The sequence below is a fragment of the Bemisia tabaci genome, chromosome 8 (assembly GCF_918797505.1).
Source record: "Bemisia tabaci chromosome 8, PGI_BMITA_v3".
NCBI classification, from domain to species: domain Eukaryota; kingdom Metazoa; phylum Arthropoda; class Insecta; order Hemiptera; family Aleyrodidae; genus Bemisia; species Bemisia tabaci.
The window spans coordinates 35,069,833-35,095,404 of NC_092800.1; the positions used below are offsets into that span (position 1 = coordinate 35,069,833).

The window sequence follows — 25,572 nt, forward strand, 5'->3', positions numbered from 1 at the left end:
CCTATCTTCGCATGGAACGTTTGTTTTGATGTAGAGGTGGACTCTCAGGGTAGGGTGGGATATCCCATCCATTTTGGCGTCATTTTGAGAGCTTTTTTTTGAGCTTGGGAGATGATTTCAGAGAAAACCAGTAGCACCACCGTGTTTCTCTCTCGTGAACTTTTACATATGAATCAACAGTCAAATCGCAAATTCCTCACACATGCAACATATCCATTAGCAATCGCCGGCAATTTACAAGCCATTGGTGAATAAATATAGAAAACTAGCAGCTAACCCGCGCTTCGCGCGGCGATATTGCAGGAAACAAATCGGAATATCTCATAATATATGCGTATAACTTTTAATTCACTGATTTTATTTGGATCGCTGGAAAATTAATGCATACTTCTATAATTTAGGACTGAGTCAGGGAAATATAAGGTTCGTTAAAAAGTAACCATCCCTAGTACCGTGTGACACTATTGTTAACGAAAAGTTTTTGTAACTTGTCAAAGAGGTTTTTGAATGATCTTCGAATAACTTTTGATGAGCTAGATGTAATGGTTGTATCGCAGCTCTTGCACTTCTGTTCGATATTGTCAAGAATCATCTGAATTTTAAAAAAGTGTCCGCTTGTTGGATACCCAATATGCTCATTCATGCATACAAGTAGAAGCGCATGAAAGCTTTAGCAGACATTTTGGAGATGAACCAAGAATTAGATGAAGAATTTATGACTTAAATCACGGCACCTTAATTACGGGATGACCTTAATTACGGCAACTATGTATTGTCCATGAGATGCAGATGGACCCATTTCCTTAGCTCATCAAAAGTTATTCGAAGATCAATTTTATCAGCCACCCGTACGACCCACGTTTCTAGTGACCCGTTCTGGTTGTATTTCGCAACCAGATTTTCCGGATGATTCAACCAGAATTACAGTTGACTCAACCAGACGGCTGGTTGACTCCACCAAACACAATTGAGTTGAGTTCACAGTGAGTTTTGAGTTTGAGTTCGACTTCGGTTGATTCTCAGTTAAATTGAGTTCCACTGGAGTTGATAGTTAAAAATCCGACGGTTTTCACAACAACGACCACTATGAAAGCAACAACTAAAGTTCAGAAATAGTTAGGAAATCCATGATTACACTAGAAAACCACTATTAAAACGACAACTACAGTTAAATTGAGTTCCACTGGAATTAATAGTTAAAAAATCCATGATTACACAAGAAACCCACTATGAAAGCAACAACTAAAGTTCAGATAATGGAAAATTGTTGTTGTTGTTGTTGTTGTGTTTAGGTTGATTGGCCTAATTCCGCCTTGCGGATAAACAGCCACTTACGGAAGGGCGGGATCACACACTAGCTGATCATTTCCCTAGAGAATAAACAAAGTGTAGTATTGTTCAATGTTCCGAATGTAGATTCAAATAGCAATATCGTTCAGTATAACTGACCCAAAACATTCAAAAAGATGTTATTTTCATCAGCTGCTCAGTTTAAAAAAAAAAAAAAAACAAAGTAAAAACGTTCGTGGGGAGGGGGAAGGCGAATAAATATACGAGCAGTAAGCGTAGAAGAATAACTATGGAAACATAAGAAAGCTCAAAAACTTTCATCAGCTGATAATCGGATGAAACATAGAAAGGCCCGCAGTGTTGCCGTTCATAGCATAGAACAGCGGAAATCAAGGGCCAATTACGCGCGCAGCTAAAGGTATCCGACGGCCACCCGGCAACGGCCGCGTCAGGAAATATACCCGCACTGCTACGTCTCTCTTTCCAACACACACGGGCTTACGGGAATATCCGCGACTTCCGACCGCGGTTACTCGCGAACGGACGGGCGGATCGCGAAAAGAAAGCTTATTGCACCCCTCGGGGACAGTACCCGTCGAACGGCTAAGTTCGCACCGATTCCGACCGGTGGGAGCGGGGAGGCGAGCGTGATGGATCAGTGTATGATCAATGTATTTCCCTTTATTAGTTAATATAGTTAGATCATAAAATTCAAAAATTAAAGAACAAGATTAGAGTGCTGATTATCTTGCCTATAATGTGAATAGACATTTTCCCATCCTTAAAAACATGGCGGGAATATGCACACTCGGAGGAGCGTGTAGTGAACTCCGTGACATCAGTTGGGTTGAGATCGGACAGGCAACTAAACTAACAGCGTGACAAAGCGTAGAGTATCACAAAAAATGAAGGCGCTTCAAACCGAGCTCATACTTTTAAAGACCTTTAAATATTAAATCATGCCGATGCGCATTATTGCGTTTTATTGAAACAACGTGTGAACCGCTTGCGAATTGCTGGCGATTGCTGATTGCCCGCGACATTTCCATAGGTTGCCATTGAAACCTATGGAGAAGGATCGATAAACAGGGTGTTCGCAACGAACACCTTAATAATAGATTTTTTATCATAGTTTCGAATGGATAAAATATCGATAATCCATCAGTCACGGCTCGCCACTGCCTGATCCTTGTCTTCGGTTAAACTCCGTCTTGGTAACACTCACGCCAAATTTTTTCATTTTTCTTGCCTTTTTCCTTGATTTTGTGGCAAGCGGAAGGGGAAAGAGTGCGAATTCTGGTCCCTCAACCAACATGTATCTTTTAATCATCTTCTTTCCGCCTCCTGTGCCCCAATACGTGGCTCCTCTTACGTAAGGGCGTATCTCAATTTTCGTATGAGCCCCAGAAAGCATGGATTCATATGTGAATTAGGGCTCACGTGAAAATTAAGATATGCCCTTACGTCAAAGGAGCGACTTGTTTTTCCTTCGGGAGAGGTGGCGAATTATATCCTTCGGCTTAAAATATTATACTTTATACACATTCTGCTGAATACAATGCTTCCTGGATCCTCTTTTCGCCCAACGAAAGGTGGGGTTTTCGAATTAGGATCTCTCGCTCAGAAATTAGAACTTTTTACAGCTTTTTCGTCCTTTCCACATCTCCTTTCGCTTCTGAGTGGGGGGGGGGCAGAAAAACACCCCTTCTGCCCCCCTTCGCGTATTACGGTGACATTGACGAATCAGAGAGAGCGCAATCGACCCTCCCCCCTTCTCTTCCGTTTCTCCGCATCTGGCATGGTTAACGGTACGCCTTAATGCGTTTTTCATCAAACGTGCGCAGCAATAATTTAATTTAATTTCGAAACTTGCGAAGCTATCTCTCCTTTTTTCGAGAGAGACGGGATAAGTTTGTTTTTTTTCCTCTTTTTTTTCTTTTTTCATAAATCCCTCGACCTTGTCAACAGTAATCAGTACACCCGTTCAAGGAAAAAAATGTCTTTTATCCTTGAACTTTGCCAAATTTTCCCCGATGAAATACGAATTTTCCGAAAAACCTGTGAATTTTTAAGAAACACTTGGACGCATTTTACCACCATGGTGCAAAGGGCGCAAATGAGCGCAAAATGGCGCAAATCAGAAACAAGGTTCTGTGTTCTTCCACATTTGAACCAAGGGTTCGATATTATATCGGATGACGTAGCCACTAAATCAGTCAATGGAAAAAAAATGGCAATATTCTCTCTAAAGAGCCACTATTGCGTCAGCTCGTTAGCGTGTGGACCAATTGAATTACTTTTCGCTACTATGTACTCATAAATGGACGTATTTCTGCCAAACGGAACTCATGTGCATTATGACGTGAGCCCGGATATGCATATATTCTCATGGGTCTCAGGGCTCATGTCTCGATGCACATAGTTCCGTTTGGCAGAAATACGTCCAAATAAAACCGAGCAGAACGACTCTATGCCACGCAGCACGCACATCAACTGACCCATTCAAACGGGTTATGTTGAACTGTGTACATAATGAACACAAATTGATGAAACAGGTATCGGAGCAAATAAAAGGCTGCGATCAGATGACACTTGGATAGAAATTTTAACGCGTGCTGTGGACGTCATTTTGGAAGGGTAATGCCTTCTCTCTGCACATTTGCAGTGATTTTAATGGGGTTTTCACAGTTGTTGTGTCGGTTTGCGCTGTGTTGTTGTGGAGATCTTCCTCAAAATACACTGAGCGAAATGGACGGCCCTCAGGTGAAAGAGTCACTGGAAAAAAACACATTGGATCCAGAGTCCAGACTCTTAAAAACATCGACAAGAAAAAATACTCTTGATTCAATCAGATTTTTGCTTAAATCAAGAAAAAATACTCTTGATTCAATCGGATTTTTGCTTAAATCAAGAACCAAGCCTCTTAATTTGAGCGGATTTCCTTTTGATTTAAGCAAAAATCTGATTGAATCAAGAGTATTTTTTCTTGTCAATGTTTTCAAGAGTCTGGACTCTAGATCCAATGTGTTTTTTTTTCCAGTGATAATTCAATTCTGCTGGTTACAGGCGAATTAAAATAATGGGAAAGCCCTTTAAAAATCGCCCCAACGCACATAGTGGTGGTATCAATTCGCTTGAGATGACTTCATGGATGGCATTCCGTATCAAAATTCTGTACTGAAAATGTACCGCGCAGGGGCGTGGCGTGCTTTGCGATCTATCGATATTTCCCCATTTGAAGCTGTGGTAAATAGTCGATTATCAAGGTGTTCGCTGCTGACACCCTGTTTATCGATACTTTTCCATGGGTTTAAATGACCGATCAATCGATATATCGCAAAGCACGCCACGCCACGGTACCGCAGCAATACACTGTATAAGCGTACCCTGCTGAAAATAAGTGTACTCTTAGCCAATAATTGATAGCAATGTGCTAGTATTGAATTTTCAAGCAAAATACTGAATAACACGATGATAGCAATATATTAGTACTATACCAGCTATGTGTGAGAATAAATTTCGTCAGTGATACACCATACCTATCCATATGTGAATTATATATTTTGGCATTAAGTTGGTCAGCATTATATGAGAATTACACTCAACAGCATAACGCTTGGATGGAAATAATAATGGAAAAAATAATGCGTACCTAGAACCATAACAGTAAATTAAGTGAAATTTCGAGTAGTTTTTGTAGTATTCGTGTACATGTATTTTATAAGTTTATCTAATCAATCGGGTTTGCGACTTGATTGAAAAAATTAAAAAATGACATATTTTTTTAGTTTTCTTTGTCTTTTCTCCGAAAACCAGCCATAAAGTAACACAGGATCATCTTGTTTTTTATTCGGATTAATTTTGTGCCTTAATGAGCTGAGGTAAACGTATAATTTGAAACCATGAGGAGCGCGTAGCGGGGCGCAACTGATATATTGTGTGTAATTCACCGTCATCCTTATTTCGCAAAGAGGAGAATTTGTAGTTCAGGGATGGAAGTATGCGTCCGTCAAATAATTGCTACTTCCTCAAATGTAAAAACAAGTCCTCAGAAAACATAGGAACATTCAGAATACAGCCAATCGGTGAATACAACTTAATTAACTTCGGTGTAGGGTTTGGTTGCATCCCCAAATTTGAAGGCAAACTAGCAGCGATTTAGTTCTAAAGCAACATAGGTTGCGCGCAAATGCAGCAACATAGGCAAATGAACGCTGAGGCCCGGTGAATTTCGCAAAGAATCGTAATCCGATGGTCGAAGCTTACGTGCCCGTAAAAAAGGAAATAGTAGAAAAACCTATTTTTCAAAGTCAACGCCAGGGAAGTAGATTCACCGTTACTGAACTTTCCTTGCTAGATCAATGCAATCAACTTTCTTTCATCTCAGAAACGTGCGTGAATATGATCTCAAATTGACTGTAAAGGTTTTTTATGTTTTTTTTATTTTTCTCCTGTTTTTACTTTTGCGTTTTATTGAATAATCAATGATGCATATCAGTATATTTCACCATAGTGGAGAATCCGCAGAACAAAATTTTATCGATTCGTCTGAAAATGCTTAATGTGCTGCGTTTGAAATTTTTTCCATATTTTTTTTTTTTTTTCTGAAATAGAAAATTCTACAAAAATAGATTTAAAATTGAGAAAATGTGCCACCTTTTGACGTCATTTAGCGGCATTTTCCATTTTAAACACATGCATTTCAGCAGATTAAGTTACTTGGTCACATTTCCTCCAATAATTATTAAAATTTAGAAACGAAGGATATACTCGGCTCGGTTCTCTTAGTAGTTCCATTTCAAACATGAAATCGTCTTTATCCGATCAAAGTATCACAAGCGCCATGCGACGGTTCTTTCCGTCGTCATATTATTTTTTATAGAGAAATTGTTAGTTGAATCTGTTAGAAAATTTCACTGAATTTTATAGGCAGCACAAAGAAAATTCATTGAAAGCTTCGTTGAACAACTACTTTGTAAAAACATAAAATGTCGGCAGAAGAAACGTTGCATGGTGCTTGCGATCCTTTATCCAGAAGGTGACAAAATATACAAAATTGTGGACGCCTGCAAATCCTCCATTTCATCGAACCTTTTCCAGTCGGGAATCCCACAGTTTCGTAAAGTAGTTATTGCGTTACAATCGTTCATTTACAGCAGTAAGAGTTCTTCGTGAAGGCCTTGAAACGCAACCAATCAAAAAGCGTCACTCAAACGGCCATACTCTACCTGTAAACTGTAAAGGCTCTCGAAACGAGTGAAGGAAAACGTAAACATGGGCGACCTTACGCAGACCCTCGCTCCGGTGCGACGTACAGTGGGCCGAGTCAATAGGAGAAATCATACAAAGTCTGGAAACTTTGAAAGCTTGTATTTTCGTAAATATCAAACAATAAAGTTTAAGAATCAGGGTTGCCACAGTTAGGAAGTACCGGGAAATGTCAGGGAATTTTAAAAAATCAGGGAGAATGACGAAATTTTCAAGGAAAATGAAGATAATGTCGGAGAAAATAACGAAAATTTCAGGGAAAAATTTGTTAAATCACCTTTACTCTCTTTCTAGATTGGGTTTAAGGTTTCGAACAACAAATTTTGCCTAAAAGCTATTTTCAATTATGTCTTCTTAACAATCTGTCATATCCTCAAGTGTCAAGGAATTTCACCAAAATGTGTTAGGAAAATCAGAGAAATGTCAGGAAATTTCATTTTTCAAATTCTGTGGCAACCCTGAAGAGTAGTTCTGTTGGTTTTTCGCGAAATTTACTTTCAGAAACACCCTTTGAAATTTGAAGTTAAAGCTCTTTTTATCGGGATGCATTTTGGATTTTGAATTTTACCTTTGTTCTTCCCCCGATCACTTGGTTGTAGATTTTAGTCGGAGATAGCTATTTCATCATCAGATTATCCTCAGGCCACAAGGTAAACACTATTAAGTCACATGGTAGACACTGGTAACACATGGTTACCAGTGGGTAAACCACTCAGAGTGATAAGAATGACGCGATCGCGGCGGGTGCACCCGCACGAATGTTTTTTAATACGTTTTCTGATAAGTTTTTAATAAGTTTTAATATGTTTTTAATAGTTTACCAGTGTCTATCATGTGACTTAATTAGTGTTTACCATGTGAACCGAGGATGATCTGATGATCGCAATAGCTATCGACAACGAAAATCTACAACCAAGTGATCGGGGGAAAAACAAAGGTAAAATCAAAAACCATTTGAAATTTAATTTGTGATAAAACAAACATAAAAATTTGAAATTTTAGTAAAAAATTTCATGTCCAACCTCTTCTTTAGGTTCGTTCTACTGTGCGACGACGGGCGGACACGGGGCTGCGTTTACGAAAATTGGTTCTGCAGGAAGTGGAAGTGGGAGCGAGCTTTCAAGTTGCATGATTTATGGGGCGAATTAGGAGCAACTTGTCTCCGTGCCCCTGCGCCCCCCCGCCCCCCCCCGGGCCCCGGCACCACCGGCCGCCACCACCTCGCTCCTCTTTAATTAATCTTTTAAGCCCCCTCCGCCCCGTCGGCAACGCCATCAATTCCGCGCGATTTACGTGAAACTGGGACAACCCGCCCCACTCATGGCGAAAATCCCCCATCTGCGTGCGGATTCCGCTTGGATTTATGCGGTTTTTGTTCTGCACGATCGATCAGGGATGAAAACCGGGGCTGATTTTTGGAACCAGTTCCAACCCATGCATGTGTGTCAAGAACTGGACTACGTCAAGCAGAAAAGGAACCAAGCCACATGAGCTGTGGTCAAATTTAATCTGGCAGTTTAATTTCTTACGTGAAAACGGGTTGTACGGATTTTTGTGCAAAATTTGGTGAATTTTCTGCATTGTATGAAGCAAATTCCTTAACATTTTCAAAGGAATCCGCCCAAACGTTCGCTCGTGAAATATTAATTTGTCCATTTAAATTTGGCAATAGCTAATGTAGCTTGGTTCCTTTCCGCTTATTGTCTGCTTGACTATTCATTCTTATGTAAAAGTTCGCAAGAAACACGATGGTGCCACTAGTTTTCTCTGAAATCAACTCCCAAGTTCAAAACAAGCTCTCAAGTTGAGGCCAAAATGGAGGGGATATCCCACCCTACCCTGAGAGTCCACCTCTACATCAAGACAAACTCTCCATGCTAAGATAGAGAGCAAATACATTAGCAGGGTTGCCGTGTTTTCGGTTTTGGAGTCCCCAAATAAAGTGGCAGCCCTGTCAATGTATTTGCTCCCTATCTTTGCATGGAGAGCTTGTCTTGATGTGGAAGTGGACTCTCAGGATAGCGTGGGATATCCCCTCCATTTTGGCCTCAACTTGAGAGCTTTTATTGAGCTTGGGAGTTGAGTTCAGAGAAAACCAGTGGCACCATCGTGTTTCTCGCGAACTTTTACATAAGAATCAACAGTCAAATCGCAAATTCCTCACACAAGCAACATCTCCATTTCAATCAGAGTCAAAATTTTTGAGCTCTAATGAGTACCAGCACAAGACGGAGGGGGAGAGTGTCCAACTTGGGCAGCTTGCGTTGGAATATTAAGTTGAGGTCACGCCGCGAGATCTATAACAAATTGTATTTCTTTCGGAGGGAAATGAGGGTGCTGTATTTTCTCTTACAGTGAGTAAATTTCTGCAGTTTCTGGAGACCGCGGGAACGGAACGAAACATAAGAACAGGTCACGGGTTCCGCTCGCCGCGGTTCGGGGCACATCGTCGCTCCTCTGACGTAAGGGCGTATCTCGAATTCCACATGAGCCCTGTTTTACATATAAATTCATGCTTCTCGGAGCTCATGCCGAAATCTAGATACGCCCATACGCCGGAGGAGGGACGCCATTTCACTGCACTAGAACATTATCAGCGGAAACTCCAGGCGATAACTTAATATTGTGTCGCCGCACAGTAGATCGAGTCAATTAGAGAGGTCGGGCATGAAATTTTTGACACAAACTCCGAATTTCGATGTTTATTTCGTCACACTTTAAATTTTAAGAGTTGCTTCTGGTTTCAGGACATTTTGTCAACGATTTTTTGTCCGCGCACCTTTTTTGTCCAGTAGTTTACGCCCACACGTAACATAAGCAACGGTGACTTGGTCCAAGCGTTATATTTTAGTCGGTATGTAAAATTATATTGACACAATGGAAATGAGAAATTGGGAGAGAAGGAGGTATTTTTATGGTTGCTCATTTTCTAAATGAAATGTTATTACTTTCTCCTTTTGAATCATCTTTTAAAATTGTCATTAATGAATATTTGGTTTTATTTCTATCCTTAAAATATTCGATTTACAATATACCTTATATGTGTAAAGGTACTTTTTTTTATTTTTTCTTTACGAAATTATTACTTCATTTTGAAAACATTTATATTTTTAAAACGTGACAAATATTTTTAAAGCCTTTTCCAAGCGGCATTAATCTCAATAAGCCGCAGTTGTGCCGACAGAAACTGCAAAAATGAATACAAGAGGGAAAAAAACCAAGAAGCACGCAATCTTTAGTTTTAACCCATTTGTACATCGATCTTTTAGAGTCAAATAAGATAATCAGAGAATAATCAATGCACAGTGTGCAAACATTTCAAAATCCCCAGTTAAAAAACGCTGACTATGCGAGTATAAATATTAAAGCCTAAGAGAGCGGAGCGGCGCGCGGCGTGCTGCCAGCGCGAGAGGCTCACTGGCGCCTACAAACCTAAGTGGATGCTTCTCGCATTGCACAATGCTTGAAGTATCCACTTAGGTTTGTAGGCGCCAATGCGCGTTCCGCGCTGGCCGCCCGCCCGCTGTGCGGCGGCGCCTGAAGCAACTATTTCACAACAGAGGTGTTGCACGGTATTATACGAAATTGAACGTATTAAGGATAACAGGCATCCTTTAAAAGTACAGATCTTTCCTCGCAAAATAAATCAAGATACTTATCGTGCACTGGAAAAATCTAAGAGCCTTTAGCTAGGGCAAATATATAGGTTTATCCGGTTCAGGTATAACAAGGTGGGAAAATCTTGAGAGATAATTAAGTCCTGTTATACCAAAGAGGTGTAGAGAGTTTTAGTGAATTTTGTCTCATGGAATGGACGCTCCCCCATTTTTACCAAAACTCTCAACTATATATTATTCCCCGTTGGACCAAACAGACAAAACAAAGAACAAGCAAACCCTCATTCTTCCAAGACATTATACATTTTCATCCAAAAACGTCGTGAGCAATTGTGGTTTATATTTACATGTGGGCCAATTAACTTTGGGTCTCAACTGGCGCGTGGACCAAAACTCCCGTGCCGAAAAAACGCGTAGATGTAAATTACTGGAAAAAACAGGTGCGCGGACAAAAAGTCGTCGACGAAATGTCCTATAACCGTGCTTCTAGAAGCGAATTGCACGAAGAAACCAATGAAACCACTTTTAGAACCTCAGAGGTTTGTTTAAACGGAGTTATTAGCTTTGAAAGTTTCCAAATGTTGTCCGACCTCTACTATTGACTCCATCTACTGTGCGCCGCGCGCCTTTCGCCCGCGCCAAACCGAGCTATTAAGTCTTATTTTGTAGAAAGCTGATAGTATATTCGACGATAGTCACCACTCGCCGTTTTTAAACAGCGATAGCGATGCAAACCAACTTGTAAAAATGCACCTGCTATTTTTATATCCTTTGCATTATTACCCGTATTGTTTCATATCCTCGTTTCCCCGACGAAGGAACGTAACTCTATTTCAACATTGCTAAATTGACTCGAGCAATTCATTTTTTTACAAGAATGTATCCGTGCAAATTTGGTCCAAAATGTGTCTGATTTTTGTATGAAATCAGAAGAAAAATCGGTGAATTTTTTAGTCAGAATGGACAGAAATTGTCTTGGTTAAAATACAAATTGCGAAGGGAAATTAAGCAACATGGAAATTAGTTACATTCTATCGCGGGGGCGCTCTTTCGTGGGAATAACGACGATATATACATACAAGAATGCCATATTAGGAAAGTAAAAACATTAAGTTTCTCATTGTTGAAACCAAAAATTTCTGCCGAGTTATATTTATCAGGAAAATCTGTTGGTCCAAATAGCAATTTTCCTGATTGCAGTGGCCGGAAATCATCCGAAAATGGCAGCAATATTCTTACATCCGAAATTGGTGTTATTTTTTTGAAAAACGCTGTATACGAGCATCCGAATTTTGCCAAGTTTCCTCTCAGTAAGCACGTATTTTTAAGGAAAGTTGTGATTGTTTTCTATGAAAATCTCAGACACTTCAGATTAAATTCCGAACAAAATTGTCTGAAAAATCGGAGGAAAAATATTTAAAACATTTCCCGGAAATTCAAGATTTGTCAAAGGAAATTCGGCAACGTCTGAAAGTTCATACAGCGTTCTTACTTATCATGGCAGTAGAGTCGCAATACGCATGAATCGATTATCATTAGTGGCGTGGCGTGGCGTGAATTGCGATACATCGATTGTTATGTCATTTAAACCTATGGAAAAAGATCGATAAACAGAGTGTTCGCAGCGAACACCTTAATAATCGATTCTTTACCATAGGTTTAAATGGCATAACAATCGATACATCGCAATTCACGCCACGCCACTGATTATCATCGAGCTTGAGGGCCGTCAATATCCTTACGTAATATTCCAGGGAGTGGGTGGGTAAGGGTCGGTGAGGGTATCCCTGCTATCGTCACGCAACGTCTTGAAGACGTAAGGGGTCTTGAGCAAAGTACTACGCAGCAATTTTTTAAAAGTAGACTGATGTAATTTTTTGCCCGGAAGCCAGACCCTTTCCTCGCGACCAAAAATACTCACTATTGGTCGAGGAAAGCTTGGAGGATGTTCCCTTCGTCACTTACGTCATCCATGGACGATACTTTTATTTCCGCGCTTAAGTCGCGCACATCAACAGATGAGGGTTCATAGAGCCATGCCGCGGGGCTGCGAAAAATATGGCATGGTATTCTGTCGTGCTAAGGAAAAACGCCGTATGAACATTCGAGAGTTGCCAAATTTTCTTGGATAAAATATTTATTTTCGAAGGAAAGTACACTGGAAAAAAAACACATTGGGTCTAGAGTCGAGACTCTTAAAAACATCGAAAAGAAAAAATACTCTTGATTCAATCGATTTAGCTTAATCAAGAACCCAGCCTCTTAATTTGAGCGGATTTCCTTTTGATTTAAGCTTAAATCTGACTGAATCAAGAGTATTTTTTCTTGTCAATGTTTTCAAGAGTCTGGACTCTAGATCCAATGCGTTTTTTTTCCAGTGTATGAATATTTTTCCTTGACATTTTCAGGAACTGAGGTAAAATTGCGAACAAAATCATCTGAAACAATTGGAGGAAAAATATTTGCAAATTTTCCCGAAAATTCGTGATTTACCAAAGGAAATTGGCAACGCTTGAAGGTTCATACGGCGTTCTTCCTCAGCATGGTATATTGATTCTGCGCAACCTCATGGCTGTTATCGTAACCTTTCACTGTATCCCAACGACACCGCACGACGGAAATAAGAGTTCTTTCGTATTACGGAACTCAATCTCCGCTACAGTTCCAGGTGGGCTCGTCGATCTCTACTTTGAGCGAAAAAGTCCAAGCTTTTTATAAAAGCGAATAACAGAGACTGAAGAACGCTTGATTCCAGGGACTTTCCATATAAGTGCATTAGTAGTTTATGTTGTTGGAATGGTTCGTACAGACAGATTTCCCAGAATCTCTGATGAAATTCTTCTCACCCTAATGAGTCCGTTGCAAGCTTTTTTCAGAGCAAAAGGAAATGTTTTCTTTCTTTTTTCTTCTTCCGTTTTGAGGACAATAGATTAAACATCATGCGATGAGCGTATCGGAAAAGTTTGAACTTTACTTACTCCACACGGAGAAAAAAACTTCGTGCGTGGGTCCCGAAGTTTAGGTCATATGGATCTCTGAAGTTTTCGGATTGAGCATCTGAACCCTTTAGGTCCAGCTGCTGAGGTTTGGATCACACATCTGTTACTTCAGTTCTTTCATCTGAAGTATTTCGGTTTTCGCATTCGAAAAACTTCGGTTTTCGCATCCGAAAAACTTCGGTTCTCACATCTGAAGTACTTCATATGTAAGAATTGAAGTTTCAGATGTGTGATCCGAACCTCGACAGCTAGACCTAAAAAGTTCAGATGCTCAATCCGAAAACTTCAGAGACCCATATGACCTAAATTTCGGGTCCCATGCACGAGGTTTTTTTCTCCGTGCAACTTCACAATCTGCGGGAATGAATACGTTTCCGCATATTTGGACGTTTCGAAAATTATAACATGGGAAATACTTGATTCAAGACAAATAGGTCACTCTGATTTCAAAAATCCGCGCAAAGCTTAAAAATGTCAGCAGTTATGTTATAAAATATAACAAACACAAAAATACCTTTATTTATTCAGCTTACTTCGAAAAGCAGGGAAGAAAAGTGGTAGGAAAAACGACTCTATGGATCATGTTGACTATATATTTTGTAACTGAGAAATTGCGAATCTCGATGGCGCGACCATTTCCAGTTTCGAGTGGAGTTGTGAAACTGGAGCCTGATTGTTGAGACTATTTCCAATTTTTTCTGCAAGTTAAGAAAAAACAACCGTATTTGTGCTGCGTAATACATGTATAGATTTTTGGTGCCTAGTCGCGTTGATCTATGTATGTTTTGCCAAATTTTTCTATTTCGGGACGTTATTTTTTAACCCTCGATCGGATTCCGAGAATCACCGATTCCATTCGTATTTTTGCTGGAATTTTCCACAGGAAGTAGTATGTTTTCGCCCACAGCTACAATTGCACGGTATCATGATACATGTTTTTCGAGAATTCGGGAGCAAAACGTGCCAGTCACTCGCGGGAAATAATATTTTTTTGCCTGCGAGTGACAGCGCTCAAATTTACGGCAGATAAATTTTTGCGATCGCGACAATATCGGCCTGTGTAAATGGAATTCCCCTCCGCGGAAGTTTCAATTTATCCTATCCTATTCATCATAACGTCTCGCGACATCCAGACACTCCCACGCAATTTACCTCGACACCCCTAAAAAAAAAAAAAAAAAAAAAAAAAAAAAAAAAAAAAAAAACTTGAAGACAGCTTACCTTTGTATGACCTCTCAAATGAACACCTTAGGCGAATGAATTAAATTCAAATGTGACTTGAAAAGTGGATATTTAAGGCAGTAAATATCGAAATATTTGTATTTAAGGAAAGAATAGTTGAATAGGAATTTCGTGAAAAATTAAAGTGACAAAATGAATAGAGAAGATAATAAATGGTGCTTCACGTGCTTACTTGAAAGGCTCGAAATCCACACAGAAAAAATATTTCTCACCGGACGGGAAAGGGTGACTCAACATAATGTCAGCTCGCCTTCAACTTTAAGTGTAGGCAACACCAGCTCCCACGTGGTCGAATAGTGGTATCACCGTAATTGTCATGTTTAATCAGAAGATACAAAGATCCTTTTACCAAATGCGGATAGGTGATTTGAACGCATGAGCAGTTCCCCTGCAATTCTCGGTGTAGACAACACGGGCTTTCACGTGGTCGAATAGTGGTATCATTGTGAAATTTTATCGATACAATTCTTTTAAATTGGTCAAAAAGTGGATTAGTGTTCATTTTGATCCAACGATGCACATCTCGAACGCAGTGTATCAATGAAAATTGGACGTATTTATATCAAACGGAACTATGTGCATTATGACGTGAACCCTGTTACACACATATTCTTATGGGTTTCAGGGCTTATGTCTTAACGCACATAGTTCCGTTTGATAGAAATACGTCCAATTGAGCCTTGAATTGTCTATTAATGCCCGACATGCGAAATCTCCAGATGGTTTTGTCTACATTTGACTCGAAATAAATTATTTAATTAATCGTGCAATTTCAGTTTTTTTTTTTTTTTTTTTTTTTTTTTTTTTTTTTTTTTTAACGATAAATTACTCGGTTTACTGATGGTGTGCCGAGATTCGCAAACGCAAAGCGCCAAGGGCCATGAGGTCAACCGGGTGAGTAATGGAATGTACGTGTTCCTCGTCGACGAGGACCTAGGTCACGACCTTCTCTAATCTCCTGTCCGTGCCTTTCGCACCCTCTTCGAATTACCCACGTCGGCGAAATCTCCACCCTGGACATCAGGACAAATGGATCGAACCTCCCAGGGAGCAGTTAAGATACACCAGATCCCACGGACTCCTGCAGTTGATTTTAGAGAGCCGATAGCCAGCACTTCTGTACTGAATTACCCTTATACACTATCAACAAATCGGAAAAACTATTCGATGCGGTGGACCATGGAGATGTTGCATGTGTGAGGGATTTGCGATTTGACCATTGATTCTTATGTAAAAGTTCGCGAGAAACACGATGGTGCCACTGGTTTTCTCTGAAATCAACTCCCAAGCTCAAAAAAAGCTCTCAAGTTGAGGCCAAAATGGAGAGGATACCCCACGCTCTCCTGAGAGTCCACCTCTACATCAAAATAAACTCTCCATGCAAAGATAGGGAGCAAATACATCAGCTGTGATGTCGTGTTTTCAGTTTTAGAGTCCCGAAATAAAGCGGCAGCCCTGTCAATGTATTTGCTCCCTATCTTTGCATGGAGAGTATGTCTTGATGTAGAGGTGGACTCTCAGGATAGCGTGGGATATCCCCTCCATTTTGGCCTCAACTTGAGAGCTTTTTTTGAGCTTGGGAGTTGATTTCAGAGAAAACCAGTGGCACCATCGTGTTTCTCGCGAACTGTTTACATAAGAATCAACAGTCAAATCGCAAATTCCTCACACTTGCAACATCTCCATTACCCTCAACCACTATCAACAAATCGGAAAAACTATTTGATGTGGTGGACCATTAGCAGATGCGATTTTGCAAGTTGGCAACACTGTGAGATGGCGTAGCTCAGGGGGGGTAGAGCGTCGCAAGTGCTAGTGCAGACGCAAGGCGTCGCAAGAGCAGATGCAGACACGCGTCGCGACTACTGTGCAGACGATGGCGTCGCTAGAGCAATGCAGACGCAGGGCGTCGCAAGTGCAGAGCTGACACTCGTCGCAACGGCAGTGCAGACACAACGGGATAGACGCGAAGGCCAAAGAAGAACCAAAATGGTTGATGAGATATGATGTCTATTACTGACCGCTACAAAGGGCACACAAATCAGTACAGGTTTTGACTCTGGGTTGATGGGATGAGGAGCGGACTAGTGCCGCTCGATCGCCAGTCTCTCCAAGAATCCTGTGAGACTCTGGAGCCACAGGGATGAGAAGCGGCCCTACGGCCAGCTCGATCGCCTGTCCTCCAGAGATATAGAATAATAACTAGCTGACGCTATGAGAATATCCAGGGCCCAGCTCGAGGAGCTCCCTAGGTCTCCGGCTCTGGCTACCCCCTCCACTTGACTCGGAACCGGTCAAGCCTCGCCTGCGCATGCGCAGAAGGGATACTACCCTTTGCCTCTCGCTGGGAGGTGCTCACCGCTGCCAGTCCGTGACGTATGGGTTTTTGTCAGCGCCCTCGACTTGGGTGCCAGGTCCCTGGGCCACTCTCACATCCCATCAACCCAGAGTCAACCAGCGCTTGATTATTGTGTGCCCTTGTAGCAATCAGCATTAGACATTGCATCTCATATCACCTTTGGTTCTCTTCTTGTCTTCGCCTCTTCCCGTCCATCACCTCTGTGTCTGCACTGCCGTTGCGACGAGTGTCAGCTCTGCACTTGCGACGCCCTGCGTCTGCATTGCTCTAGCGACGCCATCGTCTGCACAGCAGTCGCGACGCGTGTCGGCACTTGCTCTTGCGACGCCTTGCGTCTTGCACTAGCACTTGCGACGCTCTACCCCCTCCATTGACTCGGAAACGGTCAAGCCTCGCCCTGCGATGCGCAGATAGGGGATACTACCCCTCTGCCCTCTCGCTGGGGGGTGCTCACCGCTGCCCAGTCCCGTGACGTATGGGTTTTTGTCAGCGCCTCGATTGGGTGCAGGTCCCTGGGCACTCTCACAACACTATTTTGCGTAATTTAAATTCACTGAAATATCGATGTCAGGCGAGGCAAGCTACCTCACCAAGAATCTATTGTTTTGCATACATTTAAGGGAAGGGAAAACAGTGTGTTGACAACTTGCAAGAATCGTCTCGTGAGGTATTCGACGTTCACAGGAAGGCCCACAGTGAATCGAGCTAAAGACAGAAGTCGACATTAAATTTTGACAAAAACTGCAAATTTCAATGTTTATTTTATCACCTGTTTTTCAAGAGGTGCTTCTAAAGCCTGGATAGACGATAATTCCGATCAAAGTAGCATCAAAGTGTCGGGAGTCATCAGTCTTAAACTCATTAATTTGCTTAATTTTAAAATGAAAACTTGGCAGAAATGTTTCCTGTGGCAGGAAATGATGAATGGTGGCACTCCATTCTGATCTTACTTTGAACAAAATAGTGCGGCCCGTCAAAATTTGATGGTAGATGGTGACCATCAGTCATCAGCATGTCTACTTTGATCGGAATTGGTTCGGAATTTGATCGTCTATCCAGGGCTTCAAAGACAATTTTACGAAGAAAGTAATGGAACCACTTTTAAAACATCAAAGTTTCGTCAAACGAAGTTATATGCTTCAAAAGTTTCCAAAATTTCTCCGATTACTCCCATTGACGCGATCCACCGTGCTCCGTCCACCGTCTTTTCAAACCCCAACGTTCGCCATTAAAGCTTCAAGTTCGTGAGCTTTTCATGAGCTTGGTGGTGGGATTTCCGACATAATAAGCTGCACCACGGCTGTTTGTCTTGCGAAATTTTCCTCGCCAGAGTTGGTTACATCGCAGGCTTCCGCGTACCCAGGTACCTCATTCTTAATAAACTCGTCGAAACTTTTCCAATAACACATTTCGAATGGACCACTAGACAAGGTACGAAGTTAAGCATTCTGATACATGTTTCTTGACTAAAATTTAACATTGAACAGGATACGTGCAACGAAAATTACTGAAATTGACTCTTAACCAAGATATTTAATGTTTCTTGACGCGTGAATTGGACTGAGTAAGCAGAATGGAACCAACCCACATTTTGGAAAAAATTGAGTTATGAGTGGTTTTGAACTCAACCACTGCTCCATTATCTATCGCCAAAAATTCTAAGTTTTTGTTGGAGCAAATTTTGCAGAAATTGAACTTGAAGTTCATCTTTTACATTGAGTCTTATGCAGAAGCCAAACTTTAAACCTCTTTTTCTCGGTTCGATCCCGATGTGGCTTGGTTCCTTTCTGTTTAACTCCGTCCAATTCAAACCTCCCGCTCTTGAAATATCTCTATGGTCAACGTATACGTCAGATCGCAAGCTAAACGTTACCGTGGCGGTCTTTGTGGTGTGAAAATATGACAACCTCAATCTTGCACTTTGGCTCAGCTGTAGCAAATTGTTTACACTTTGACCATTAAAGGGCGGGAATGAACAATGTTTGATTGAGAAGCCTGCCAAAACCGTTGTAGTGCGCGATTTGACTCACGTGGAGTATTGTGTTTCTGTGACCGGGCACTTCGAATTCCCGTAACCAATGTAAAATTAAAACGCTAATATCTTAGTTAGGAACTAATTACAGTAATTTTTGATGCAAGAATCGTGTTTTATGTGAAATTCTGGTGTAGAAACATGCATCAGAATGCTTAACTTCATACCTTGTTTATTAGTCCATTCACTCTAAAAAAGCGAATAAACAGAACTCTCCTAACTTTTCGCGGAAAAAATATTCTATCGGGAGAAACGAGGCAACGTTGAAATGCTCACACGGCGTCGAGACACAACATGGGCCCTTTAAGCCCCATTTATTCGATGCCGCGATTATTCTATCGCGAGTTCGAATGATCGGGCCAAACACAGTGCGACCGACGTTTGACGCATATTAGCGCCTGCAAGACTGGAGGAATACTTCACGCATTGCGCCAAACAGTACGGTCGGAGTGACACACATATTAGCGCCTACGAGACTGCATGAATACTTCTCGCATTACGCCAAATGCAGTGCAGTCGGTCAGTTGGAGTGAAACACATATTAGCGCCGTACCAGACTGTAGACGTGGAGTTTTACTAACTTAAGTGAATGCACAAGGTTAAGAAACATGTATCAGAATGCAGAATGCTGAACTTCGTACCTTGTATAGCGGTCCATTCTGCCGTGCTAAGGAAGAGCGCCGTATGAACATTCGAGAGTTGCCAAATTTCCTTGGATAAATGTATTATTTCTGAGGAAAATTCTGAATGTTTTTCTTTGAAATTTTCAGACACTTTAGATTACTTTGCAAACAAAATTATCTGAGAAATTGGCGGGAAAATATTCAAAAATTTTCCTGAAAATTAGTAATTTGCAGGAGAAAATTTTGCAAAATTTTGAATGCTCATACGGCGTTTTTCCCTAGTGTGCTGTTACACGCTCATGATTTCCATCAATTTCCGATCAAATGGGACTGGTGCGCACCATCTACCATCAAATTTCTGCGTCCTGCAAAAATTTGATGGTAGATGATGGAGCTGTGGGGCTATCCTTCATTTCGATTTCCACACAACCGTGCTTATTTCATGCTTATTTCAATCAACATGCTGTTTAATTAATTTTTACTCATCAATCTAGATAACTCGACCGCCATCTTGGTCATCATTTTGATCGGAATTTGACGGAAATTTGAGCGTGGAACCAGGCCATAGCATGGCAGAGCACTATACCAACTTTCAAATAGTAAATTTTCACATTTCAGATGTTATTCTTGTATGTTGCAGGTTTAAGCGGCCTCGGGGGGTTGAGCGAGGAGGACCGGATAGTAGCCAAGCTCGCGAATATCATCAAAGAACGGGAGGAGAGATGGTCGTCCACGTCCGACTCGGATCCCGAGGGCGGGGAGAGGGGCGGGGAGCGGGAGAAGGAGCGAGAGAGGGGCAGGAAACCGGGCCTCCTCTTCTCCTACCACTTCCCTAACCAATCGCCCGAGAACAACGAGTCCCCTTTCGCCGTGCCCCCGACGGATCCCAGATATCATCAAAATTTAGGTAGGTAATCAACAGTGCTTCCATTTCACGGAATTAGTACCGGAACTTTTGAGATTTTCCTGAATTTTTCCCGGAGCTTTTGAAATTCCCAAAATGTTCCGGATCTTTTGCATTTTCCGGAACTTTCTCGTAACTTTTGAAAAATCTAAAAAGAATCCCGGAACTTTAGAGATTTTCCTGTCCCGGAACTTTTGAAATTCCCAAAATGTTCCGGATCTATTGCATTTTCCGGAACTTTCTCGAAACTTTTGAAAAAAATCTGGAAGAATCCCGGAACTTTCGACAGCCATGGAGTGGGAGAAATTGGAACCAAAAAAGTTCCGAATCCCGCAACTCTCGCGGACACGGAATGGGATCACTAACCAAACAACCCCTAAATTAATTTCACGCCACTCGTAGACCGCGAGACGCAGTTAGAGATTAAGCTTCATACTGCATGTTTACTCATCAATATTAAACGTAGAGCGCGGTGGACACATCGAAAACTTTCAAATTTAACCCCAAGAGAATAAAACGTCCATAATTGACTTCAAGGTCCTATGAAGGAGGGAGGGTCAAGGTCAGTGGGTACCTGACATGTACCTTAGGCCGCTCAAGTATTACGTATAACGCACTTGGGGGGAGGGGGTTGAGTCTGAGTTACGGTGCGTTACAAGGGGGGAAGGGGTTCAAGCCCAGTGTTACGTTACAAATCCTAGCCGGGGGGACAAAAATACTTTGAAAAAAACGTGCAAAAAATTGAAATTACCACCCTTCCCGGATGAATCTTTTCGGCACGAGACTCAAAACCCCTGCAGCGTTTTCTTGATTTTTTTAGATGGGCAGGGGGCAGCGTTACGTAATTCAAAAGGTGGGGTGTAGGACTGCGTTACGGGTGCGTTATAAGAGGGATGGGGGGTCAAAAATCGGAAAAAGTGCTTTTCGAAATACTTGAACAGCCCCTAATATTAAAGGAAGAAGGGTGTCAAGCCGAACCTGACGTCAGTAGAGGTGAATGAAAGAGTGGAAGGGAAGCGGGTACATATTGAATCTTCGTGAGCTTTGATTGAACCGATAAACAACGCTGTGAACCTACGTAGATATCGTCCGCTTCAGGTCCGCCTTCAATTTTGGCGCATAGGCAAAAAGATATACCGCGGAGTACGAATAGTTATCTGTTTGAAAAGCATCTTCACATCTTCACTCCACATTCCACAAACTTTGATAAATCCGGTTCCCTATGTTGTGAGCACATCGGTAGATAGCTTCCTGAGCTCTGCACAGTACGTAATGCTTTTAAAATTAGTGCAATTTTTCATTCTTTGATGCGAGTTTATCTCCTCTGTTCAACAATGCTCTCAACAGAAAAACAAGCAGAAAAATCCAACATGAATATGTTGGAAAAGCGTGCCGAATAACTAAAATGTTGGACACATACCTACTATTTTCACGTCTTTGTTATTTGCATCAATTGGTACTTTTTGCTAAATTTGGGAGAAAATATTGATTCATGAACGTTGAATGTAAATTGATTTTAAAGATTCCGTCCAATTATCTTGATTTTAAGCTGATATGCGGCATTTCGCACGACCGTGATTTGGGCGAACTGCCGTGCATCGAAATCGCGTTGAGTTAATCTCTTTGGATTTCGAACTGTAACTTCTCTCCTATTCGGCCGATTTTTACAAATGAGGTCTCTTTTTATTTGTACTTTAACGGAAAGTAAGGAAAAACTCGCTAAATAGACGGAAAACAATTTTTGTGAAAATTTGGTGGATCCTGGCGTCACGGTGAATGGTTAATCGGGCGTGGAAGATAATAGGTTCGACGAGGCGACCCTCTCCTCGCCGTCTTTTATTGCCTTGCTCGAAACCTGACACCCAAAGCTATATCGGGAGATAACTGCAGTGGTTTGAGTGGATTTCTGCAGGGGCCACGGTTAGTACATGGTATAAAGAGTCACGAGGCTCATCACAGATTGCACTTGCAGTGCAAGACGCTCATTGGCTAAACAGTTTTGGCGGGAAAGAAGGTTCTAGAGTTGAGTCCTCCGAGCGTAAGAAAGCTTCTATGAGGTTTTTGTCAAATGAAATAATACGGTTTTGACAGGAAAATGTTCTCAAGGGTTCCCAATTAGCAGTTCATTCGGTTTTTTGGTAAGAGACCATCAGGGCTTGACAGTATAATGGTTCAAAGACAAGAAAACGGGTCCGAGGAAAAAAATATTTGGACGGCCCGTTGAATAGCATTGGTTGATCGGTGTGCTGTACTATGGTACATCCGAGTGATTTCAAAAAGCGAGCCCTACTGGCACGCTTAAAAGTTCACTTCGAATCAAGGAGTCGATGACTTCAACACGCCTAAATGGAGGCGTTTTACTTGATTTGAAAGAAAGTTTAAATGGAATCTACACGAATCATGATTATTCTGTAGTCTAATAACACATTGGGTTGATTCTGTATCCAAATTGCCTGTAGATTAAGCAAATCATATTTTAGTAGCTGATTTTATTCTTGTGTAAACTTGCTTTAAACTGGATTATTTTCAGTGGATTTTTCCTCTGGGACGAAACAACCAATTATTTTAATTCAAAGTGTTGGATTTTTTATTGAACTGGACGTGCTAGACTTTCACTGGAGGGTATTCAATGAATATTCATCGAATATTCAAATATTTTGTGTGGGACGAGAGAAGGAGGGGAGCGTCAATGTGGTCCGTAGCCCCGTGTTCCTTTAAACATGTCGGGGATGCTCCCTGGAAAACATGAAAGACTATGAGTTTGAGATTGTTTCTTCTTTTTTATGAAGCATGCTTATTTGCATTTTTGACATTTAATGCCAATCACCTCATTCTCTTTTCACTTTACTTTTACTTACAGCTTATCTGTTTCTCGTAGTGAATGGTCCGTGCATATATCTTGTAAAAAAAAGTAGCCAGTTCATCAGGGGTATCAGTAACTTATTGAAAATTTATGTCGATCAATCTATTTATCCACCTCGTAGAATTCCTGCTATCGAAGGAGTATTGAACTTAAGGGGTTTTTTTTCGACGGATAACCAATGACACCCGTATAACACAGTGGAATTTTCCGTGACTTATATTCCTAATATATTTTAAAGTATCGTTTATCTTCAGTTTTTCGTACACAAAAGAGGAAAACGGAAGAAGAATGATGCAAATTTTGAAATTAATTAGAAATTCATTTTTCAACAACCATTGTCATGCAATACGCAAAAGAGACCGTATTTCGAATGAAGTTTAGAAACTCCTTATGATATTTAAAGTAAATTTTGGACTTAACTAGTAAGCCGTAACATTTTTTTGAAACACCGAAAAAAGATGAAGTTGATTTAACATTCTGGATGTAAAAAAAGTGTACGAGAACGTATAAAATGCTGAATTACCGCCACATCAGTTTCAGCAATGCCAATATGTAAAACTAAGTGCTGTGGCGAGTAATGCAGCATTTTATGAATTCTCGCACACTGTTTTTACATCCAGAATGTTAAATCAACTTCACTTTTTCTCAGGTAAGGATTCGCATGCTCAAATAACAAATAACTTCAGCTCTGTGAGACACCTTACCTCAAGATTCACCTTCAATCATGGCCATATTTTTAGTGATTTTCCGTTTCATCCGTTAAAGCAATGCTGTTATTTTTTGTTGTACAGCTCCTGATGCGTTGGCCCCGCAGTCCGAATCGTCAGCGAGCAGGGGGTCTCAAAGAAACTACGTCGTAGACACTCAAAGATATGAGACTCCAATTTCAAGAAACCCAAATTCAGCGAAAACACGCCTTGCACACACCTTTGAGGACAGCCCGTACAGTGAGGGAAACAAATACTCATCGAAGGAATCGGTTCCAATGAGTAACATGGGGCAGTTCTCTAGTAAGTATAATAACTATCTACATAATGAGATAGCGGAACGTAGTTAATATATGTATTAGTGGTGTTCCAATAAATTAACTAGGTACCAACCTGCGATGAACCCAATGTCACAACCAAAATACTGAAACTTTTTGCTTTCCTTAATTTAAAAATCTGTATTTTTTTATATGCACCATATCCTTTGTGAAGACATTAATAGCCTAAGTTGCTGAATGTCTCTAAATAAATTAACCAACTAACTAATGAGAAAAAAAAAAAAAAAAAAAAAAAAAAAAAAAAAAAACACTAAGAAGTGGCCCAAACTGTATGTAACAAGGTGAAGAAATGGTGCTGGGTCCACATCATTTCGCAGGGAAATCAAAGCCAAGAAGTTCAAAAATTATAATTATAGAGTCAAAAATAATTTTTTTAAAAATTTTTACCCTCCTCCTCAGTTTTGTACTGGGACTCGTTAGAGTTAAAAAAAAATTATTTTAGACTCTAATCATAATTTTTGGAACTTCTTGGCTTTGATTTCCCCGCGAAATGGTGTGGACCCAGCACCATTTCTCCACCTTGTTACCAACTAACTTACTAATTGGTTAGGGGTACCCCTAACACTTTTTCCTTGAATGAAGATAAGTGCTTTTGCAATTTGGCCATCGATATCAAGTCTTGTTTCCAAATAATTTCTGCAACTTTGGACGATGAACGAAACGACGCTAATCATGCTTTTTTGCTCAGGTAAATCTTCGGACGACGAAGATGACGAAGAAAACGAGGGTTCCATGGACCAAAAGGAGAGCCGGTCAGAGCCGTCACCCCCGGCTCGCTTCTACCAATTCGAGAGGGTCATCAAAACCCCACTATTTCTATCGACGGAAAACTGGGATAGTAACGACATGTATTACATGGGTAAGTGTCAACCTGTCATGGGTATATCTCTTCCCGTCTCCCGCGTCTCCTGGCCAGATGACTGCCATGACACAGTTGCCAGTTTTCCCTGAAAATCAGCATCATTTCCGTGAGAAGCCTTTCAAGTGTTACGTACACGGAAAACAAAAGTTCGGTCTTATGCACCAAAGCCAACTAATTCGGTTCGTCAAACTGAATTTTCGTTTCGTCAAACTGAATTTTCGGTCTGTCAAACCGAACTTTCGGTTCGTGTATCAGAACCAGTGCAATAAAGTGAACTGACAAACTAAGTTTGGTCTTATATGCCGAACGTTAGGTTACACGAAGCGAGAGTTCAGATTGACAAACCGAATGTTTGGAATAATATGGAACACCGGAATGCGGTCCAAGTGACCGAATTTTTTTTTCAGTGTAACGCACTTGGGGGAGGGGGGTTGAGCCAGCGTTACAGTACGTTACAAGGGGGAAGGG

At 41.1% G+C, this 25,572-nt stretch overlaps 1 protein-coding gene across 1 annotated transcript in view; it reads left to right on the top strand.

Annotated features, from left to right (window-relative positions):
* The window catches only part of LOC109030227 (uncharacterized), a 110,006-nt gene that overhangs the window by 53,559 nt on the left and 30,875 nt on the right, over window positions 1-25,572 (top strand). Inside the window, exons 2-4 of the mRNA XM_019041078.2 lie at window positions 20,071-20,337; window positions 23,989-24,207; window positions 24,931-25,101. Of these exons, the coding sequence (XP_018896623.2) occupies window positions 20,071-20,337; window positions 23,989-24,207; window positions 24,931-25,101 (657 nt within the window). The remainder of the gene's footprint in view (window positions 1-20,070; window positions 20,338-23,988; window positions 24,208-24,930; window positions 25,102-25,572) is intronic.